Source organism: Dendropsophus ebraccatus, chromosome 1, assembly GCF_027789765.1.
Source record: "Dendropsophus ebraccatus isolate aDenEbr1 chromosome 1, aDenEbr1.pat, whole genome shotgun sequence".
NCBI lineage: Eukaryota > Metazoa > Chordata > Amphibia > Anura > Hylidae > Dendropsophus > Dendropsophus ebraccatus.
In genome coordinates, this window is record NC_091454.1 from 89,789,340 (window position 1) to 89,809,271 (window position 19,932).

The 19,932-nt window shown below is 44.1% G+C and overlaps 1 protein-coding gene across 3 annotated transcripts in view; it reads right to left on the reverse strand.

Annotated features, from left to right (window-relative positions):
- The window catches only part of MDM1 (Mdm1 nuclear protein), a 54,836-nt gene that overhangs the window by 19,351 nt on the left and 15,553 nt on the right, over positions 1-19,932 (reverse strand). For 2 of the 3 annotated variants that reach the window (XM_069974900.1, XM_069974892.1), the window contains exons 6-10: positions 12,564-12,703; positions 11,615-11,714; positions 8,220-8,258; positions 7,444-7,619; positions 3,548-3,820 (exon numbers count right to left, since the gene is read on the reverse strand). In XM_069974900.1, the coding sequence (XP_069831001.1) occupies positions 3,548-3,820; positions 7,444-7,619; positions 8,220-8,258; positions 11,615-11,714; positions 12,564-12,703 (728 nt within the window). The remainder of the gene's footprint in view (positions 1-3,547; positions 3,821-7,443; positions 7,620-8,219; positions 8,259-11,614; positions 11,715-12,563; positions 12,704-19,932) is intronic. The other variant, XM_069974909.1, reaches the window with a different exon arrangement.

Below are 19,932 nucleotides of genomic sequence, written 5' to 3' on the forward strand. Positions count from 1 at the left end.
ACCGATCTGATGGATCGGTGCTCTGTTATATACACAGCATTGATCTCAATGGGAGATCAGTGCTGTGTATATAGAAGTCCCCCTGAGGGCTTCTAATAACTGTATGTAAAAAAATAAAGTGTTTTTATTAATAAAAAGCCCCTCCCCTAATAAAAGTCCAAATCACCCCCCTTTTCCCATTTTATAAATAAATAAATAAACAAACATGTTTGGTATCGCTGCGTGCGTAATCGAAATATTAATTTATTTAATAACTCCAATGAGACCTGCCCGAACACGGCTTAATCAACTCGGGGGTTAGCTGGTTGGCTTAATCCTGCCACCGGACACATATAGACGGTGCTCAGCAAACTCAGAAAAAGTCTCTGAATATCATGTAATAGAGGTAAAGATGATGCGGCACACGTCCAGTACTTGCTAGTGGTTGTTTATTGTTCACATGCTCGTGGATACAAACAAGAAATAGGCTACGATCGCTCGCGCTCTCACCGCGCTTCCTCCTGGCCCATACGTCATCCACTACACCCACCCCCTCTATATATGTGAGTGCAGTTAAAGGGACAGTATAGTTATTTACAACAACTATATACAAACACCATAAATAGTGATAATGTAAAAACAATGATAATGCAAACATTAGGATATAATAGAAAAAGCAATTACACTAAACATTACATCATAAAGTGCCGTCATAGAGTCCATTCATAATATTGCTTGTAAATCTGTACGGTCATTCAGACCCAGCGGGCCCAAGGCTCCTGTGCGTAGGATGAATTCCATCTCTTTTTTCAATAATAAAGCATGTTTATCTCCACCTGTTTTAGGATTATTAACCCGCAATATACCCATAAATTTCATGTGTGATACATCACCCTGATGTTTTTCACGGAAGTGTTGAATCAATTTGGGACATCCCTTCCCCGTTCTGATTGAACACAGATGTTCCGAAAAACGTTTAAATAAAGGTCTAATCGTTTTACCTATATAAAAAAATTTACAGTTACAGGTGATAGTATACACAACATAGGGCCTTGGAGCGAGCAAGAGGTCTAACACGTAGGAAATTGATTTACTCGAGAAAGAATAAAAAGGATCAACCTAATAGGACGGTGTTCAGTTTTAGACATAGTCCTATGAACAACATCATTAAAACAGCGATTAATAAGAACTGGCATGTTTTGTGTGATGATGAACTCTTGGAAGGTGTTACAGGTGAACGTCCTATAGTGGCTTTTAAAAGATGTACTAACCTTAGGGATGAATTGGTTCACGGACGTGTAACAGTAGACAGTAATCCCAGTACTTGGCTGAATCGTGACCTCCCAAAAGGTAACCACAAATGTGGTAGCTGCAGTTATTGTAGCTACATAAATAATACTCAATGGATCCGTTTGGGTGGTCATGATATTTTTATAAATGATTTTATAACGTGCAGAACACCCTATGTTGTGTATACTATCACCTGTAACTGTAAATTTTTTTACATAGGTAAAACGATTAGACCTTTATTTAAACGTTTTTCGGAACGCCTGCGTTCAATCAGAACGGGGAAGGGATGTCCCAAATTGATTCAACACTTCCGTGAAAAACATCAGGGTGATGTATCACACATGAAATTTATGGGTTTATTGCGGGTTAATAATCCTAAAACAGGTGGAGATAAACATGCTTTATTATTGAAAAAAGAGATGGAATTCATCCTACGCACAGGAGCCTTGGGCCCGCTGGGTCTGAATGACCGTACAGATTTACAAGCAATATTATGAATGGACTCTATGACGGCACTTTATGATGTAATGTTTAGTGTAATTGCTTTTTCTATTATATCCTAATGTTTGCATTATCATTGTTTTTACATTATCACTATTTATGGTGTTTGTATATAGTTGTTGTAAATAACTATACTGTCCCTTTAACTGCACTCACATATATAGAGGGGGTGGGTGTAGTGGATGACGTATGGGCCAGGAGGAAGCGCGGTGAGAGCGCGAGCGATCGTAGCCTATTTCTTGTTTGTATCCACGAGCATGTGAACAATAAACAACCACTAGCAAGTACTGGACGTGTGCCGCATCATCTTTACCTCTATTACATGTTAATTTATTTAATTCATGATCCCTCAAGGTAAATGGCGTAAGCGCAAGCAAATTCAAAAGTGCACAATTGCGCATTTTTGGTCGCATCAAATCCAGTATAAAATCGCATATGCGCAATCAAGGTACTGATAGAAAATACAGATCATGGCGCAAAAAATGACACCTCATACAGCCCCACAGACCCAAGGATAAAAGCGCTATAAGCATGGGAATTTGGCGATTTTTGGCGATTTTAAGGAACGTTTATTTTCTGTAAAAGGTTAAAAAATTTTACGAGCCATCAATCAATAAGAAAGTTATACATGTTACATATCTTTTTAATCGTACTGACTTGAGGAACATGTATACCAACCAGTTTTTCCATAGGACACTTGGCGTAAAAACGAAGCCCCCCCAAAGAAAAATAATTGAGGTGTTTTTTTTCAATTTCACTGCGCATGTAATTTTTTCTGGTTTCGCAGTATATTTTATGCAAAAATTCAGCCTGTCATTGCAAAGTACAATTAGTGACGCAAAAAATAAGGGCTCATTTGGGTCCGTAGTTGTAAAAATGCAACTGCTATGGCCTTTTATACAGAAGGAGGAAAAAACTAAAATGCAAAAACGAAAATTAGCCTGGTCCTTAAGGGGTTAAAGGCAATATATTGGCAAGTAAAATGATCCTAACCTGCTGATAGATTCTAATAGGGCAGGAGACAGGGAGGCTGCACGTACCTTCACTCAATAATGTTGCAGCAGAGGATATAATCATCTTAACTAATATTTAAATGAGTGTGTTTGGTGCTCTGGTGGCGGGCTATTAGCCATCTGTGCACCAATTCATCCACACACTGGCTCCTGAAGAACGCTTACTTATAAATATACATCTAGCCTTCTGCAGTGAACGGCTGAGTAAAGTGACTTTACTGCAGAGGGCTATAGGACCGCCAACAATGCACCAAATGCCTTCATTCACATTTTATAGTAAAGACTTATAGTTAAGACTTCTCAATAACACCACAGTGCACCAAGGTAATAAAAGTAGTATACATGCAGCCTCCCAGTCCCCTACCCAATTAACCTGATGATAGAATCCCTTTAAAGTCTTACAATTTTAGAGAAGTTTTAGACAATTTTTTTAAAGAAGTTTTAGACAATTTCAAAGAAGATAGATTCCCTTTAAAGTCTTACAATTTTAGAGAGGTTTAATACTTAACAGTTACAAAATAACACAAAGAAATAAAGCACAGTACATAAAATGTGCAAAAACTGTTACAAAAATAAAGAGGAGAAAAAATAAATAAATAAATAAATGATTCTTTGTAGTAAATTAATTCCTCCATTTGCATTCTGCAGACTCCTTCAATCGTAAAACCGTACCGTCAAGTACCAAATCTGTCACTCATCAAATTATACAACATACAAGAACAACTTTCAAATATACATCGGTAACACAACTAATAAACACCTACTTCTGTGTACTTGCTGCGTTGTTTTCTAAGGGCTGTTCCGTTGTGTTTTCTTCTTCTTCTTTGTCATGGTCTCGCTCTTCATTTTCATCAGCTTCATCCTCAATTCTCAAAGGTTCTATGTTTTCTATTGGTGCAACATCATCATCATATTCATCCCAAACTAATTTTCTTCTAACTGGCAGTGTGGAAGCATCTGCAACTCCTCCATTCCCAGAATCAAATGGCATTTTAACTCTTGCTGGTAACTTTTCTTTTATCGAAGAAGTTTGCAATCTATATAACCAGTGCAAAAAAAATCAAGTAATAAAAGAATTATAAAAATGTCTGTTTGTAATATTGTATATATATATATATATATATATATATATATATATATATATATATATATATATATATATATATACAGTGGTGCCTTGGATTACGAACATAATTTGTTCCGGGACTGTGCTTGTAATCCAAATCCACTCTTATACCAAAGCAAATTTTCCCATAAGAAATCATTGAAATGTAGACAATTGGTTCCACACCCCAAAAATCATTTTATAATCATTATAGCAGCAGTGTGTATAGCTGAGTGTGAGTGCAAGCACATTATAGCAGGAATGGAGAGGATGGGAAACACAAGGACTGACAGAGACTGCAGGGAGTATGAAGGAATGAGCAGGGCAGATGTGGACACAGTATAGCAGCACTCTCTGTCCGGGGAGAGAGGGGTTACAGCTATAAAGAGATTACCCCCACAGTTCTGTCCCCTGATGCAAGCCCCAGCCTGAAGTGGATCTGCTATAAATTGGAAGGTGAGAGAGACTTCCTGGGTCAGAGTACAGGGCTGTAGACCCCGCTATGCAGGCCATGCCCCTCCCCCACTCACGCTCTCACCCAATACCAGGAGCTCTTAAACCAAAGCAATGCTCTTAAAGCAAGTCACAATTTTGAAAAACTGTGAGCTCTTCTTGCAAAACGCTCTTAAACCAAGTTACTCTTAAACCAAGGTACCACTGTATATATATATATATATATATATATATATATATATAAATAATGCGTGAACAGCATGAGACATATAATTGATGCCCATGACAAGGCAGTGACATTTTTTGATATACCCACCACTGCTGTTGGTTTTTATTTCAATAGACTGGTTCTCTTTAGGCACACAGTGGTTATTCCCTTATCTCAAACAATCACCTAAAATTAACTGTCCCTATAATAAAAGTTTCTCTCTCCCTAAGGCTAGGTTCACACTGCGTTTTCAGCATCCGTTTAACGCATCCGTTTTTTGCAAAAAACGCATGAAAAACGGATTGCAAAAAACGCATTCATTTGTGTGCATCCGTTTTTCCATTGACTTCCATTATTAAAAAAAACGGATCCGTTTTTTTTGACGGACCAAAACGGACAAAAAAACGTTGATGACCCTATTTTTCTGGACGTTAAAAAAAACGGATCCGTTAAACGGATGCTGAAAACGCAGTGTGAACCTAGCCTAAGTCTATTCCTGAAGATACAGACTGCATTTACAGTCTGTATCTTATACTGTACCCAATCCTGTATAGTAGTGTAAGTATTGCTGGGCGCCGCCATCTTGATGACGTCACTTGCATTCCAGCGGTGCGTTCCAGCAGTGGAACGCAACTGACGTCATGAAGATGGCGGTGCCCGGGAATACTGCACCGCTACAAAGGAGTAGGTAAAGTAAAAGATACAGACTGCAAAGGCAGTCTGTATCTCCATAAAGTCTACTTATAAAGATACAGACTGCCTTTGCAGTCTGTATCTTATACTTTACCTACTCCTTTGTAGCGGTGCAGTAATGCCGGGCGCCACCTTGATGACGTCATTTGCGTTCCAGCGGTGCGTTCCAGTCATCAAGATGGCGCCCGGCTTACTACACTGCTACATAGGATTAGGTAAAGTATAAGATACAGACTGCAAATGCAGTCTGTATCTTCATGAGAAAACTAATAGGTTTAATTAGGACAGATATACACAGCGATCTCGCGCTGTATAGCGCGAGATCGCTGTGTATTTACAGAGCGGCGGGCAAGGGCTCATGGGAGCTCTTCCTGCCGCTCTGCATGCCGGGAGCTTCCTGTCACGCGCCGGCTCTTTTGAAAAGAGCCGGCGCGTGACAGTGAAGAGAGACATGAATAAATTAAAAACGCGGACAGAAAATTCATTAATTCTATTTACAAATATTAATAAAAAAGTAATTTAAATAGAATTAAGGAATAAAAAAAAAAAAAATCTTCCGTGATTGGTTCTCTTTAAAGTGATATTGTCACCCCCTTTCATATAAGCACCCTTCTTAAGCATATATTCTCCCCTCAAAAATGCATGTTATTGTTGGTGGACAGCGTTGTAGCAGTGGGGCTTAACACACCCAGCCACATCGGCACCCTAGGCCCCACCCCCTCCATCAAATCATCTGTGCGTACATAAATATTTATTTATATATCAGAAGAATACTGCAGCACTCATAGGGTAGAGAATTCAACACAACGTGTTTATTTCCCCAATCTGCCAGCGGATTGGGGAAATAAACACGTTGTGTTGAATTCTACCCTATGAGTGCTGTGGTATTCTTCAGATTTTTATATTACCATATACCAGGTGGTCACCGGTATATACTGCCTGGCATCACATCTACTGCTACTTGAGTGCTGCGTTCATTCTGATTTCATATATATATGGTACGGCCATCACCAGAGCTGTACAGAGGAGAAAATCAACGTCCCTGGTAACATGTGAGTTTAACCCCATAGCCCCTGAAGATGTGTGGTAACAGGAAACGCGTTGGGCTGCAAGTTATGTGATGTGAAGAGAGTCCGAGAAAAGAAACAAGGAAAGTAAATCTTCACTTCTTTTTTGCAAACAAATGTCTGTGTACAACACGCAGTGATCTGAATACTCACATTACAAAAAGGACAAAAAAGGACACACAAAGAAAGGGACACATAAAAATACAAAATAATACAAGAGGACTGAATATAATAAATAAAAGAATACGGATATTTATTGTAAAAAAAGTAAAAAGAACTTTTTTAAATTTTTTGTACAAAGCTAAATTATTGGTGATGGCCATGTAATTAGAAATTAAATACTTAAGCATCTGGTGATTTTTTGAAACAATATTTTTTAACGTAAGAAAATAAAAGGTAATTTTTAAATCTAAAAATTTCTATTTTTTCAGTGGAATATATATATATATATATATATATACATACAGTGGCTACTCCCCTGGCATATGTGTGGTGTTTTCACCCGTAACTCTAGTTATTCTGAAAACTTTTTTTACTCCGGCGCACAAGACAGGGGTGATTGACAAGCAGAGAGACAACTAACAAGTCTCTCTCTTCCTGTCAATCACCCCTGCAAAGCACACTGACAGGCAGAGAGCCATTACTAGTTGTGCACCTCCTAGATGACTAGTAGCTGGCTCTCCCCTCTTCGCATGTCGGAATAAAAGATGTTTTACGACTAACTACAGTTACGGACGAACACGCCACATATGGTAGGGGAGCTGTGTAGGAGCGCAGTTTGCTGCATATACCGTGCTGATTGGTTCCCTTTAAGTAGAAGCATGCAGTGGTTATTGAAATAAAAACCAACAGCAGTGGTGGGTATATCCCAACAAAAAATGTCAGTGTCTTGTCCTTGAGCATCCCTTGAACACCAGTTCTAGCTTTACAACAATGACTCATGCTATTTACACACCACTTTTTGTCTGCTGAGGCATCCCAATCTTCTTGAAGGGCAGGTCTCAGGTCACTGAGGTTCTGGGGTACTGAATTATAAGCACAAATCTGCGCAAGCCACTCCAATTGAGGTACACCGAATTTGAACAAAATCAGGTTTTAAATGTTTTTTTTAAGAATCAATAATATAAAACTTACCCAGCCAGATCTAGAGCTTTGATATTCCTGCTTAGATCTTCCTCACTGCTAGAGTTTGTAGACACCTCCCACAGTCTGTTGCTATTAGAGATTATTTGATTTAGATGATCACGGGAGAAGTGAGTTCCCTCTGCACGACGTCTATAGTACTCAGCTTTTTCTCGCAATTCTTTTACCTAGTTGGATTAAAAACAGTTGCAAGATAATCTTCTATTATATATAAATAACTTGCTTTACAATATGTAAAAATATTAACGCATAAAGCGGTGTTTGACTAAGGAGGTGCCACGCCATAGCACCAGAATAACATGATGATTGGGAAAGCAATCATCATGGGTGAGCATACATGCAAGCGTGCATTGGGAGCCAATAAATAACAGTGCTTCTTTAAATAAAAGTGATTTGCAGACAACTTTCACTAAACATGCCCTATGCCATAAATTTAGGTGTTTGGTAGAATCCAGTTCTGTAAATGTGCGACACAGACTCAGGAGCTGTACCTATGTAAATTACATTTGACCCCCCCTGCTGCAATGATAAGAGATAACACCAAAACCAGCCATTTTACGCCCTAAAACAGGCACCTAAATGGTTTGTAAAAGGTGGAGGCCGGGAAAAAGGGGGTGGTGCTTTGTTTAAGACTGTATCCTATATGTAAAAGTCTAGCTTGTCTCTAGCTTGTAGAGACAATGCATTTGCACTACTTTGCAGTAAGTGTCAATACTACAAATGCAATTAGGCAATGTTCGATGAATAAATAGTGCTTAGGAACCAACCTCAGCAACCCACATGGAGCCTACACTGAGAGAGGAACCCTAAGAAGAGGAACAGAAAACAAGTCAATATATAATATGCTATAACATAATTCATGGTGAAAACAACAAAACAGTTTATTGCTGCCACCTAGCTGTTCATGTAAATTCAATAACACAGCAAAAATAAAACTTTATTCCATAAAGTATTTTAAAAAATCTTTTATCATCCACCCTTTTATCATTACTACACCCCCCCCTAACACACACACCTGAACTACTGTAATGTGTGGTTAGTGTGGTTGGACAAAAGCACACACAGAATTTTTGAACTATTATTTTTTTCCATACATCTGTAAGAACTGACTGTTAAAACAATCAATCATTCTGTTTAAATAAAGTAAATAACAAAGCTGTAATGAATCTTTTGTACACCAAATGTATCGTTCTTCTCTATATCTGTCACTTATAGCATGTTGATGGCTGCGATCACAGAAACTGGAACATGTATCAAGTGGAATTTATTAAAAAAGTGAGTCTATCTCTGATGATTTATGTTTGTATCTACTTGGGCATACCATCGTATGGAAATAAGTATTATCGTGTGCTCCAGGATATGGTAGTAATCGCATAAGTGAAAGAGGCTAAACTGGAAGCCTTGAGGACTGTCTGAGCACATAGAACCACTTTTGGCAGCGTGAACAAACACAATATATTACGCTCACACAACAAATTGGCCGCGATCAGACTTGTTCCTACTATACTGTAACAAACTGTACTACTATACTGAATTCCTTCTAAATAGCAAATTCTGGCACCTGTAATACTAGGTGAAATTAAAAGTAACTTGTACAATGCATAAGCTAAAGAGGTATTCCCTTCTCAACCACTATAGCTGAACTTGTAGGGCTCGTCAAGTTAAATGTGCTCTAAAAGCTACAGAATCTGGAGATTATGCAATTTGCACAATTCTCATTGACTGTAATGGGAGTTGCACAAATGGCGTAGCCCATGAGCTACACTGTTTATGTAACTACAGGAGCTACACAAATGGCATAGCTTGTTGGGTTATGCTATTTGTGCAACTCCAATTAAAGGGACTCTGTACCCACAATCTGACCCCCCAAAACCACTTGTACCTTTGGATAGCTGCTTTTAATTCTGCGGTCCGTTTGGCAGGTGATGCAGTTATTGTCCTAAAAAACAACCATTAAACTTGCAGCCCGTGCCAAACGAGAGTATCTGTGCCATAACTTTGCACCACTCCTCCGTCCCTCCTCCCCACCCTCTTCATCATTAGGAATGCTCCAGGCAGATTGCCTCCTATTTCCCACCTGTGCCAGCCCGGCACATGGGCTGGATCATTAAACAGCTGTGTAATGTTCAGCATGGAGAAAATGTTCCAGTGGCATTCCTAATGATGAGGAGGGTGGGGAGGAGGGATGGAGGGGTGGTGCAAAGTTAGGGCACAGATACTCCTGTTTGGCGCAGGCTGCAAGTTTAAAAGTAGTTTTTTAGGACAATAAGCGCATCACCTGCCGAACGGACCCCAGGACAGATCTTTGATTAAAAGCAGCTATCTGAAGCTAGTTTGGGGGGGTCAGATTGTGGGTACAGAGTCGCTTTAAAGTCAATAAGCATTACCTAACTACGGATGATCTAAAGATAGGTGCAGGTGGGATTCACATCTAAAGGGACACTTATGGCATTTCCAGTGGATATGCGATAGGTGTCCCAAATAAGGATACCTCCTTACTAGGGATGGTCCGAACCGAGTTCGGCTCGGGTTCGTACGAACCTGAACCCTTGGTAATGATTCCCGCTGTCTGCCCGCTCCGTGGAGCGGGTGGATCCAGCGGGAGGACCGGCTGGAAAACTGGGATACAGCCATAGCCATAGGCTGTATCCCAGTTTTCCAGGCGTTACTACCGCTGTATCCGCCCGCTCCACGGACAGCGGGAACCTGCTGCCGAGCGTTCGGGTTCATACGAACCCGAACCTCGGCAGGTTCGGACCATCCCTACTCCCTACTTCTTGTCCACACAGTACAGTTTGGTACAGTTTTTCAGTATTTTTCAACTAAACCAGGAGTTGTTCAAAAACAGGAAAAGTATAAGCCCTAGCAATGTTCTGCAATCCTGCACACACTTGTTGCCAAGTGTGAACTTTTTTTTTTTTCACTCTACACTATGGGGTAATGAATATAACAATATTCATACTAGAGCTCTTCTGTTTACTATAATGCTTTCTAGGTTCCCTGTCACATTGAATTGGCATGTAGCCATGATACTCAGTTTATGTTTTTGTGAATTTTAATAAATACAATGAAACATTTTAAATAGAAAATACTGTATATCCTGGACATGTTTTTACTATGAAAAAATAAAGAGTATTATGGGATACCTATTTGCTGTATCTATTTTCTTTTGAACTACTGGATGACTACTGATGTGGTTCATCACCTTTCCATGTATGAAGACACGCTACAGGTGGGCTAGCGATTTTATACCTTGTGTGGATATATTTGTGTAACTATACCTCACTGTTGAAGGTAAACAGAGCTTGTGGTCTCACTGTAGAGAATAAATGGAATTAGAGGTATTATAAATAATGGGGGCAAAGAGAAATCCCTGATTATAACAGTAGCACTGTTGTTCTAGCAACACTTTCCACTCTTACGTATCTTTGGTGCCCATGTCAGAGAGGAAGACAACTTTATATATAGAGAACGGGACATAATTACTGCATAATCAGCAGACGACTGTATCTTTGATAAAACCCTACAAGACCACCTAACCAAGTCTGTGCACTGTGAAATGTTATATGATAATCCTCTGTGGTTTAAGAATATTACACCAGGAATATCCAAAAAATGTAATTTGTCCTAAATAAAAAAAATGTTTTCATGTTCCTAAAAAAGGAACATGTGGGGGTTATCAGCAGCAGCTAGTGCCAACCATTTCCTTGAAGTTTATAATGTTTTATGACAGAAACAGTTCTTTGCAAATAGTTTTTATGAACATGCAGATATTAAAGGAGAACACCTAGGGTGATTTTTGGCTGAGTGCTCGGGAGGGGGAGGATGCAGTGCTGCCGCAAGTATTCCACAGCTCCGGTGGGGACCTGGAATGTGACGTGTTAGGCCTGCTCAACCAGTCAGCGGCCAAGGTGGGACCGCTACGGCCACTGACTGGCTGAGCAGCCTGGAACGTCATGTCCCAGGTTCCCCACACAGACCCAGAAGTGTTCAGACCAGGGGACCAGAGCTGCGGGATACAGGCATCAGTGCTGCACCGGGGGAGGTAAGAGCATATTACTTCTTTCATCCTCCTCCTCCTTCCTAAAAATCACCCAAGCCCGGAGTTCTCTTTTAACCTTATTAGGAACAACAACTGTTCTTCCTTATCAATGTTACTCACCTGATCAAGTTCTTGGCTTTTTGCCCTCACCCATGCACCATTCTTGTATTTATAGTCTGAAGGTGATAAAAAGTTTGCAGAATACTCAGTTTTTATTTTCCTAGAAAGCAAGAAATTGTTATCAGACATATATTTAACATGTTCTATATAGGTTACAGTCAAGTGTTAAATGCAGGCAATGAAAACGCCTAGAAATTCTATAGAATGTCTGATATTTTTTAGTATGAATATGGTTTTATTTAAATATGCTATATAGTTTCCCTAGGCATGGTATATAATAGCTAGTTATTATACATTATGACAACTACTATTTAGGAAAAGTAAGAAAAGTGGTTCATGAAAAGTCGTTTACAAAATACTGTTTAGGCAATGCACAAAAAGAGGAGTTTATACATACTTCCATTAAGTGGCAGTAGTAATGGGTGACCAGGGCCGCGCTGCTGCCACCAATGTTTGCGTCGGGAATTGCTGTCTAAGCAGAGCACTATATAGGGCAGGGTGTCCCCAGTTCAATGAACTGCATTCTTTTATTATATACAGTACTCGGGGGAGGCTGCCCTTTGCAATCTTTGCTCACTGTGGAAGCTGCCCATCGCTATAAGTTAGCATGGCAGCCTTCCCCCCCAGGTAATTCATATAAAGGTATATACAATACATGAGGGTGAGAGGGACAGGATGGGACCCTGTTCTGTATATCACTGTGCGGCAGCGCTTGATTAGAGCAGGGGTCCAGGAACTGCAGGGCTTAGACAGCACAATATAGCAGATTTCAGAAGTCAGGAGACCCAAAAGGTCATCTTGATTCTAGGATTCAGATGTCAGGAATTATGGTTCAAGTTTAGAGTGAATTAATGGCTAATCTACAAGAAAGCAAATACAAGATATTAAATACTCCAGAAATAAAAAGCTTTATAACTTTATATACTTATATAACAAAAGTAACTCATACCTATAATACTTGGAAGTTTTGAGCTGTTGAACAATTTTTTCTTTAAGAATTTTTCTATTAAGTATTTTTTCATGCGCGTTCTCAGATGTTTCCATGCCAGGAACGCCACTTTCCACTGTACTAATGTCTTTCTTTGTATCCTAGATAAAATCATTATTCATATTAAGGGGTTATAAAGATACAAGGCATCTGTATTTCATCAGTATTGCATCATTACAGTAAATGCTCAGGTGCTGTCTTCTAGGAAGGACACGGAGGGGTCCATGTGAATAGCCCTATAGATTATCATTAGCGCAGTATTATGTTCTACAAAAACTTGTGTGAAAAAGGCCTAAGGACAGAGCAATTAGTCTATTTTTTAGAGAGCCATATAAGCAATTATAGTATTTTTTTTCTTTCTGCAGGGCAAGCTGTCCTTTTTAATGGCACCCTTGTTTTACCATATAATGCAGCGCAAAACAAAAAAAACAATTGTGGGATGGAATTAAAAAAAAGAAGAGGTTTTTTTGTACTCACCGTAAAATCCCTTTCTTGTGGCTTCATTGGGGGACACAGCACTAGTGGGTATAGGCTACTGCCACTAGGAGGCGACACTAGACAGAAGAAGAAGTGACTCCACCTGGCAGGCTATACCCCTCCTACAGACACCAGGCTAACTCAGTTTAGTCACAAGCAGTAGGAAAAGTAAAGAAAACAACAGGCAAAAAACCAGGCTGGTCCCAGGAACGAAAATCCAAGAACGGAACAATCCCCGGGAGCAACAACCTCAAAACGACATGGTGGGAGCTGTGTCCCCCAATGAAGCCACAAGAAAGGGATTTTACGGTGAGTACAAAAAAAACCTCTTTTCTTGTGCCTGTCATTGGGGGACACAGCACCAGTGGGACGTGCAAAAGCAGTCCTAGAGGGTGGGGAAGAAAAATGACAATCCCCATGTGGCCTGCCTAACGCGTGGCGGCCTGCAGAACCCTGCGGCCCAGACTGGCGTCAGAGGAAGCCAGCATATGGACCTGATAAAACTGTGAAAAAGTGTGAACTGAAGCCCAGGTGGCAGCCTTGCAGACCTGGGACACTGAGGCCTGATGGTGAATGGCCCAAGAGGCCCCCACAGCCCGAGAAGAATGAGCGGTGACCCGAAAAGGAGGAGCCCTGCCACGAACGCGGTAGGCCTCTGCGATGGCCGCCCTGATCCAACACCCAATGGTGGTCTTGGAGGCAGCCAGCCCCTTGCGCGGACCTGACGGGACCACGAACAGGGAATCCAAACGGCGGAAGGAAGCAGTGACGGACAAGTAGATCCGTATGGCCCGGACAAGGTCCAAACAATGCAGGGATCGCTCCCTAGGATGGGAGGGTGCAGGGCAAAAAGAAGGGAGAAAGAGGGCGAAGCACAACTTTGTCCTTGTGAAGGACCAGATAAGGTGAGCGACAAGAGAGCGCTGCCAGGAACGTGGACTGCCGAGAGAGCCGGAACAAACCACTCCGCCCAATGGAGAATGCGAGCGGCCTCAGTCATGACAGAGCGGCTCCTGGTGCCGCCTTGATGGTTCAGATAAGCAACGGCAGTGACGTTGTCGGTCTGAACACAGAGCGGGTAACCCCTCAGGAGATCGGTCCACTGAGACAGGGCGAGGAAGATGGCCCGGAGCTCCAGGATATTGATGTGAAGCTAAGCTTCCATCAGCGATCAAGAGCCCTGAGCCGTGTGGCTCCCGAAGACAGCCCCCCACCTAGACAGGCTGGCATCCGTAGAGATGACCAGCCAATTGAGGGGGAGAAACGAGTGGCCGAGAAGGACCACCAGAGACGTCAACCACCAAAGAAGCTCCCTGCGAACAGTAGGGGACAGGAGGATCTTCTTGTGGAGAGACAGAGGGGACCTGTCCCACTGAGACAGAATTGCTCGCTGCAGAGGGCGCAAATGAAACTGAGCAAAGAGGATCGCCTCGGAGGAGACCATCTTGCACAGGACTCGCATGCAAAGGAGAATCGAACAGGGGGAGCCTGAGCGACTGGGAGGCAACCTTGTTGGGAGGAAGGAGAATGCGGGCCGACTCGGTGTTGAATAGCATCCCGAGAAACTCCATAGAGCGGGAGGGAATTAGGGAAGATTTTTGGTAATTGATCACCCAACCGAAATTGATCAGGAGATCGAGTGTGATCTGGAGACTGGACAGAGTGTCCTGTTTGGAGCGGCCCTTTACCAAGAGGTCATCCAGGTATGGCAAGATAGCCACCCCCTTTGACCGAAGCAGAGCCATCAAAGGTGCAAGGATCTTGGTAAAGACCCGAGGCGCCGTGGCGAGCCCGAAGGCCAGGGCAATGAACTGGAAATGTCCAGAACCAACGGCGAAACGTAGGAAACGTTGATGACTGGCTGCGATGGGAACATGCAAATAAGCGTCGCGGATGTCTATGTCCTGCTCTAGAGACGTGACCACCGATCGTAAGGATTCCATGAGGAACCACCGAAGGCGAACAAACCTGTTCAGCCACTTCAAATCCACGATAGGGCTGACCGAACCGTCCTTTTTGAGAACTGTGAACAGATTGGAAAAGAATCCCTGGAAGCGCTCGGAGGGAGGGACTGGGACCACAACTCCTTGAGCTAAGAGACTCTGAACCACCCGAAAAAGCTCGGAAAGCCATGCCGAAGAGCGTGGGAGATTTGATGGAAAAAAGCGAGGAGGCGGAATGGACACAAACTGGATGTTGTATCCTGAAGACACCGCTTCCCAAACCCACACATCGGACACATGGGCGAGCCAAATCTCCTTGAAGGAGAGCAGACGACCCCCTACTTGAGGGAGAGGCCTGGGTGGGGAAAGACCCTCAGGAAGAGGACTTGGGGGCAGGACCCTTAGAAGGGCAAGAACGGGGTTGCCAGGAGGGACGGGGTTTGAAGGAGGGCTTCCTAGAAGGAGCTGGAGGCGTATCCTTAGCCGGGCGATGATGTTCCGGAGGCTCAAAGGAGCGAAAGCGGCTGGAACGCCTAGGAGGCTGAGGGCGCCGGGACCGGTTTTGAGGGAGCAAGGAGCTCTTTCCCCCTGTAGCATCCGAGATTATTTTATCCAGCCGCTCCCCAAAAAGTCTGTTTCCTGCAAAGGGAAGAGAAGTCAGAGCCTTCTTGGAGGCGGCGTCAGCTGACCAGGATTTTAACCAGACAGAGCGAAGGATGGCTACAGAGTTTGCCAGGGCCTGCGCAGACAAACGAGCGGCTTCCTGAAAAGCGTCGCACAAGTATTTGGACGCATGCAAAATCTGCGAGGCTAGAGACTGCCTGGCCCAAAAGAAAAAAGCCTTGCTGACCCAGGATGCAGCAAAGGTAGGACGCAGGGCCGAACCAGCTGCAATAAAGACAGACTTTGAAAAAGCGTTGATTTTCCTATCTACTGGGTCAGTGAGTGAAGCACCATCTGCCAGAGTCAGAGTAGTAGACTTGGAAAGTCGTGAAACCGGAGGGTCCACAGATCGAGGCACCGTCCATGTAGAGACCAAGTCAGGTGAGAAGGGAAACAAAGCCTCGGCACGCTTAGAGGATAGAATCCGGGGGCGTGGCCTGCAGTCTAAGGGACCAGACGCGCGGCAGAGGAGCTCCGTTCACATAGCGACCTACAGCCTTCCACCGGGTCTGTAACTCTGCTTGATTGGCACCAGAAGATACCGGAACCCTCCCTGTACCTGCCGGTATGCGTTCTACATCTAAGAAAGCAACGGCGGCAGCGCGGAGAAAGATACAATCATCTCTCCCTACGGCCGCGGCTGCACAAGATGGCGCCGCCGCGCTTCAGGACCGCCTCATGGCTGCCTTTTTCGCTGACGCTGGGGAAGAGTGGTGGGAGACCTCGGCGCCCGCACAAGCGGATCACCCGAAGGTAGACACTACTGACAATTACGTGCCTACTAAAGCTTTTAAACGGAGGAGCAGGAAGAACAGAGCGCATAGCACACATTCATATCGGCTGCGTTCTGCACAATCTACAGCTGAACAGACTATTCTCTCTCCTGGTGCAGCTCCCTCCCTGACTCCCCCTCCCTTCTCTATAGCAGCATCTCGAGCCTCGAGCTCACTCTCAAGCTTGTGTCTCCCGGACCTATACACAGACGAATTGCCTGCTGATTCACTGGAGACTGTTGCTGATCAAGCAGCTGATATTGCCGATATACAGTCACAGACTCTGCCATCAACCAGAGCAGCCCATGGCTTTAGCACTCTCTCACCCACGGCTCCAGCATTTACCAGCAACTCTCATCCTCAGCTTAATGACTCTCCCTGCCATGATTTTACCTCTCGGGACTCTGCCTCGCTTACAATACCATCAACACGTCCACAGTCTTTAAAGCATACCTCTCAGCTTCCTCTCCCTTCACTCCCTTTTTTGATGTCGCGTCTGAAAAAAGACTCTGAAACCCACCTTGATATTCTGTTAAACGACTCCACTCAGCTTTCCTCTGCCTTGGTAAAAGAGATGGTATTATCTATTAGGAATTCACTTCTCACGGGCATGGAACATCTGTTTACCTCTCTTGCCTCAGCGGTGTCAGTGGCGGAGGACCGAGCTTTGAGGCTGGAATTGAAAATGAACGAGGTTATTGATGCCCAAAATGCTCTCTTTGAAGCTAATAACCGACTGACAGAGGAAGTCAGTATACAGCGGAATAGACTTGCTGAGACAGATGACTACAACAGGCGCAACAATATTAAGCTCCGTAATGTTCCTGAATCTATCACCACTGCAGAGCTGCCGTCATACATTCAAAAGACTATTAAACAGGTATTGCCCACCACTACGCAAACCGATTTGGTGATTGATTGGGTGAAGCGGATTCCCAAGCCTAACCATATACCTTCAGAGGCACCAAGAGACGTTGTGGCCAGGATACACTGTTTTCGGGTGAAGTCCCAATTTCTAGCAGCAACGTGGAGGTCTGGAATAACTTCTGATGGACATCATAATATCGCAGTGTTTGCCGACTTGTCCTCTGAAACTTTGAAACGACGCAGGACATTTGCTGACATTACCAAATTTCTAAGGGGGAAAGGTATCCCATACAAGTGGGTGTCTTCTGCTCGTATGCTGATTTATCGTCAGGACACAAAACACCTTATTGCCACCCCGGATGAAGGTCACCAGCTAATAAAATCCTGGACTTTTGCTTGAGCCCCTACACTTATGAATCTCCTTTTAGACCCTTGACATAGGCTGGACTGTGTACCCCCCAACCCCCCATAGGCGCGTTTGTACCATCTTGTCACGCCTTTTCCTTAACCTTTTCACTACCATGTTACTCAGTGATGATTACCGTATGTTAATGCGTGTGAAATCAAAGGTTCTTTTATGTTTTCTTATGTGCAACAGTTACTATAACCTCATTTGCGTCCCTTTTATGTTGTTATTTAGATGTTTTTGCATTATATAGTTATGCTTATAATTCTATAATGTGTATTCATAGCTTAGCGTCAAGACCCTTTTTCAAAGCTGTAAGGTTCGGGTATATCTAGATAATATTAGACTCACTCAGGTTTTATCAAGCTTTCACATGATTTAAGAGCAACAGGTTATATATATAGCGTATCTCCCCTGAACATACTTGCCTAGATCTCTGGCCCTGCATAGACCAATCTCATTAGCCACATGCATTACTAGTGGCCCGGTCGGACGCATTCATGTGTATTGTCTGTTGTTTGTTGATAAGTTGTGTGTTGTTTGTCACTTATTTGCATCACTATTTGCACCTCTACTGCATGTTACATTTGATAATGTCTGCATTCTCTACTCGTTTAATTGCTACCTTTTCCCCATTAAGGGGCATGCTATCTGTTACTTGTCTGTGTTGATAAAATACAAAAAAAAAACCCTTCAATAAATATATTGAAACGTTAGAGGATAGAATCCGCCTGTCAGTGTGTTTCCACTCCTTGGCTAGAAGATCCTCAACATCCTTATGGCTGGGAAAAACCAAGGGCTGTCGCATATGGCGACTGAAGGAGACTTCACTCTTGGATGTAGAAGGGGGCTCTTCCTCAATATGCAATGTGTCCCGCACTGCACGGATCAAGGCTTGCACTGCAGAGGCCAGCTGATCCTCCCTGTCAGACTCTGAGGCAGAGTCAGAGGAGTCCCCCGAGGTGGCGAAGAGGGGCCGCTGGGAAGCGAAACCGCCTGCAGTGGATCTGGGAGGAGAAAGGTCTGAGGAACACCTAGAGGGTAACCGTGAGACAGAGAGTCTAGATCTCTTATGAGACCGTCTTCTGGAAGGGGAGTCAGGAGATACCCTCGGGGGTCCCGCTGCTGGACGTGCCTGGGAAGGCAACCGCTCAATGGCATGAATCATGACCTGAGACAGCTTAGAGAGGTCCCCGATTGCCTGGGACAGGGACCTAGCCCAGTCAGGAGAGGCTACATCTGAACCTAGAGGGGGGGCCTCCTGGGAGGTGGCACCAGTTTTAAGGCACAGTAGGCAGAGGGGGCCAGGCTGACCGCAGGGGAACTTCTTATTGCAACGAGCACACGCAAAGTGTGTCGCCACAGCCGCGGGAGCGAGCTGCCTAGGGGGGTTGTCCCAGGGACCAGACATGGTAGCTAGGGCTGTTAGCCTGGGGAGTGGAGGAGGGGGATATCAACCACTGGGTGAGCCTACCCGACCCTGGAGCTGCTGCTGCACTGGATGCTGGAGCACGCTGGAGCCGCATTGGATGCTGGAGCACGCTGGGGCTGCACTGGATGCTGGAGCACACTGGAGCTGCACTGGATGCTGGAGCTGCGCTGGATGCTGGAGCTGCACTGGATGCTGGAGCTGCTGCACTGGATGCTGAGCTGCTGCTGTGGCACAGGAAGCTGAGGCTGCTGTACTGGTGTGGGGCAGTGACAGACAGTGAGAACAGCAGGTGGCCACGAGCTGCTGCGCTGCAGAGAAGAGGAGGAGGAGGGGGCACAAAGAGGAAAGGTGGGGGCTACAGGAGTAGCCAATGAGAGGCAAGCCAGCGGGCGGGAAGGGCCGAAAATGGGCGGGCGTTCCGCCCCTGTGACGTCACAGGGGGCTAAATTTATGGGCAGGCCGGCGGCAACGAGACAGCGGCGCGGAGAGCCGAAAAACGCGGCTGCCGGAAGAAAGGAAGAGAAAAGAACCCGGTAAACCCCCTGGCCGTCCCCTAAGGAGCTCACAGAGACGCCCTCCACCCCCTCTCCCTGAAGAAAGAGGGGCTTGCCTCAAGCTGCATGAGAGGGAAGGCAGGGAGGGAGAGAGGCAGGGAAGGAGGAGAGAGGCAGGGAAGGAGGGGAGAGGCAGGGGGGGATGGAGAGCTGTGCTGCAGGGAAGAGGATACTAGAATACTTGGGTGTCCTGGTAGGATGATCCCCCCCCCCCC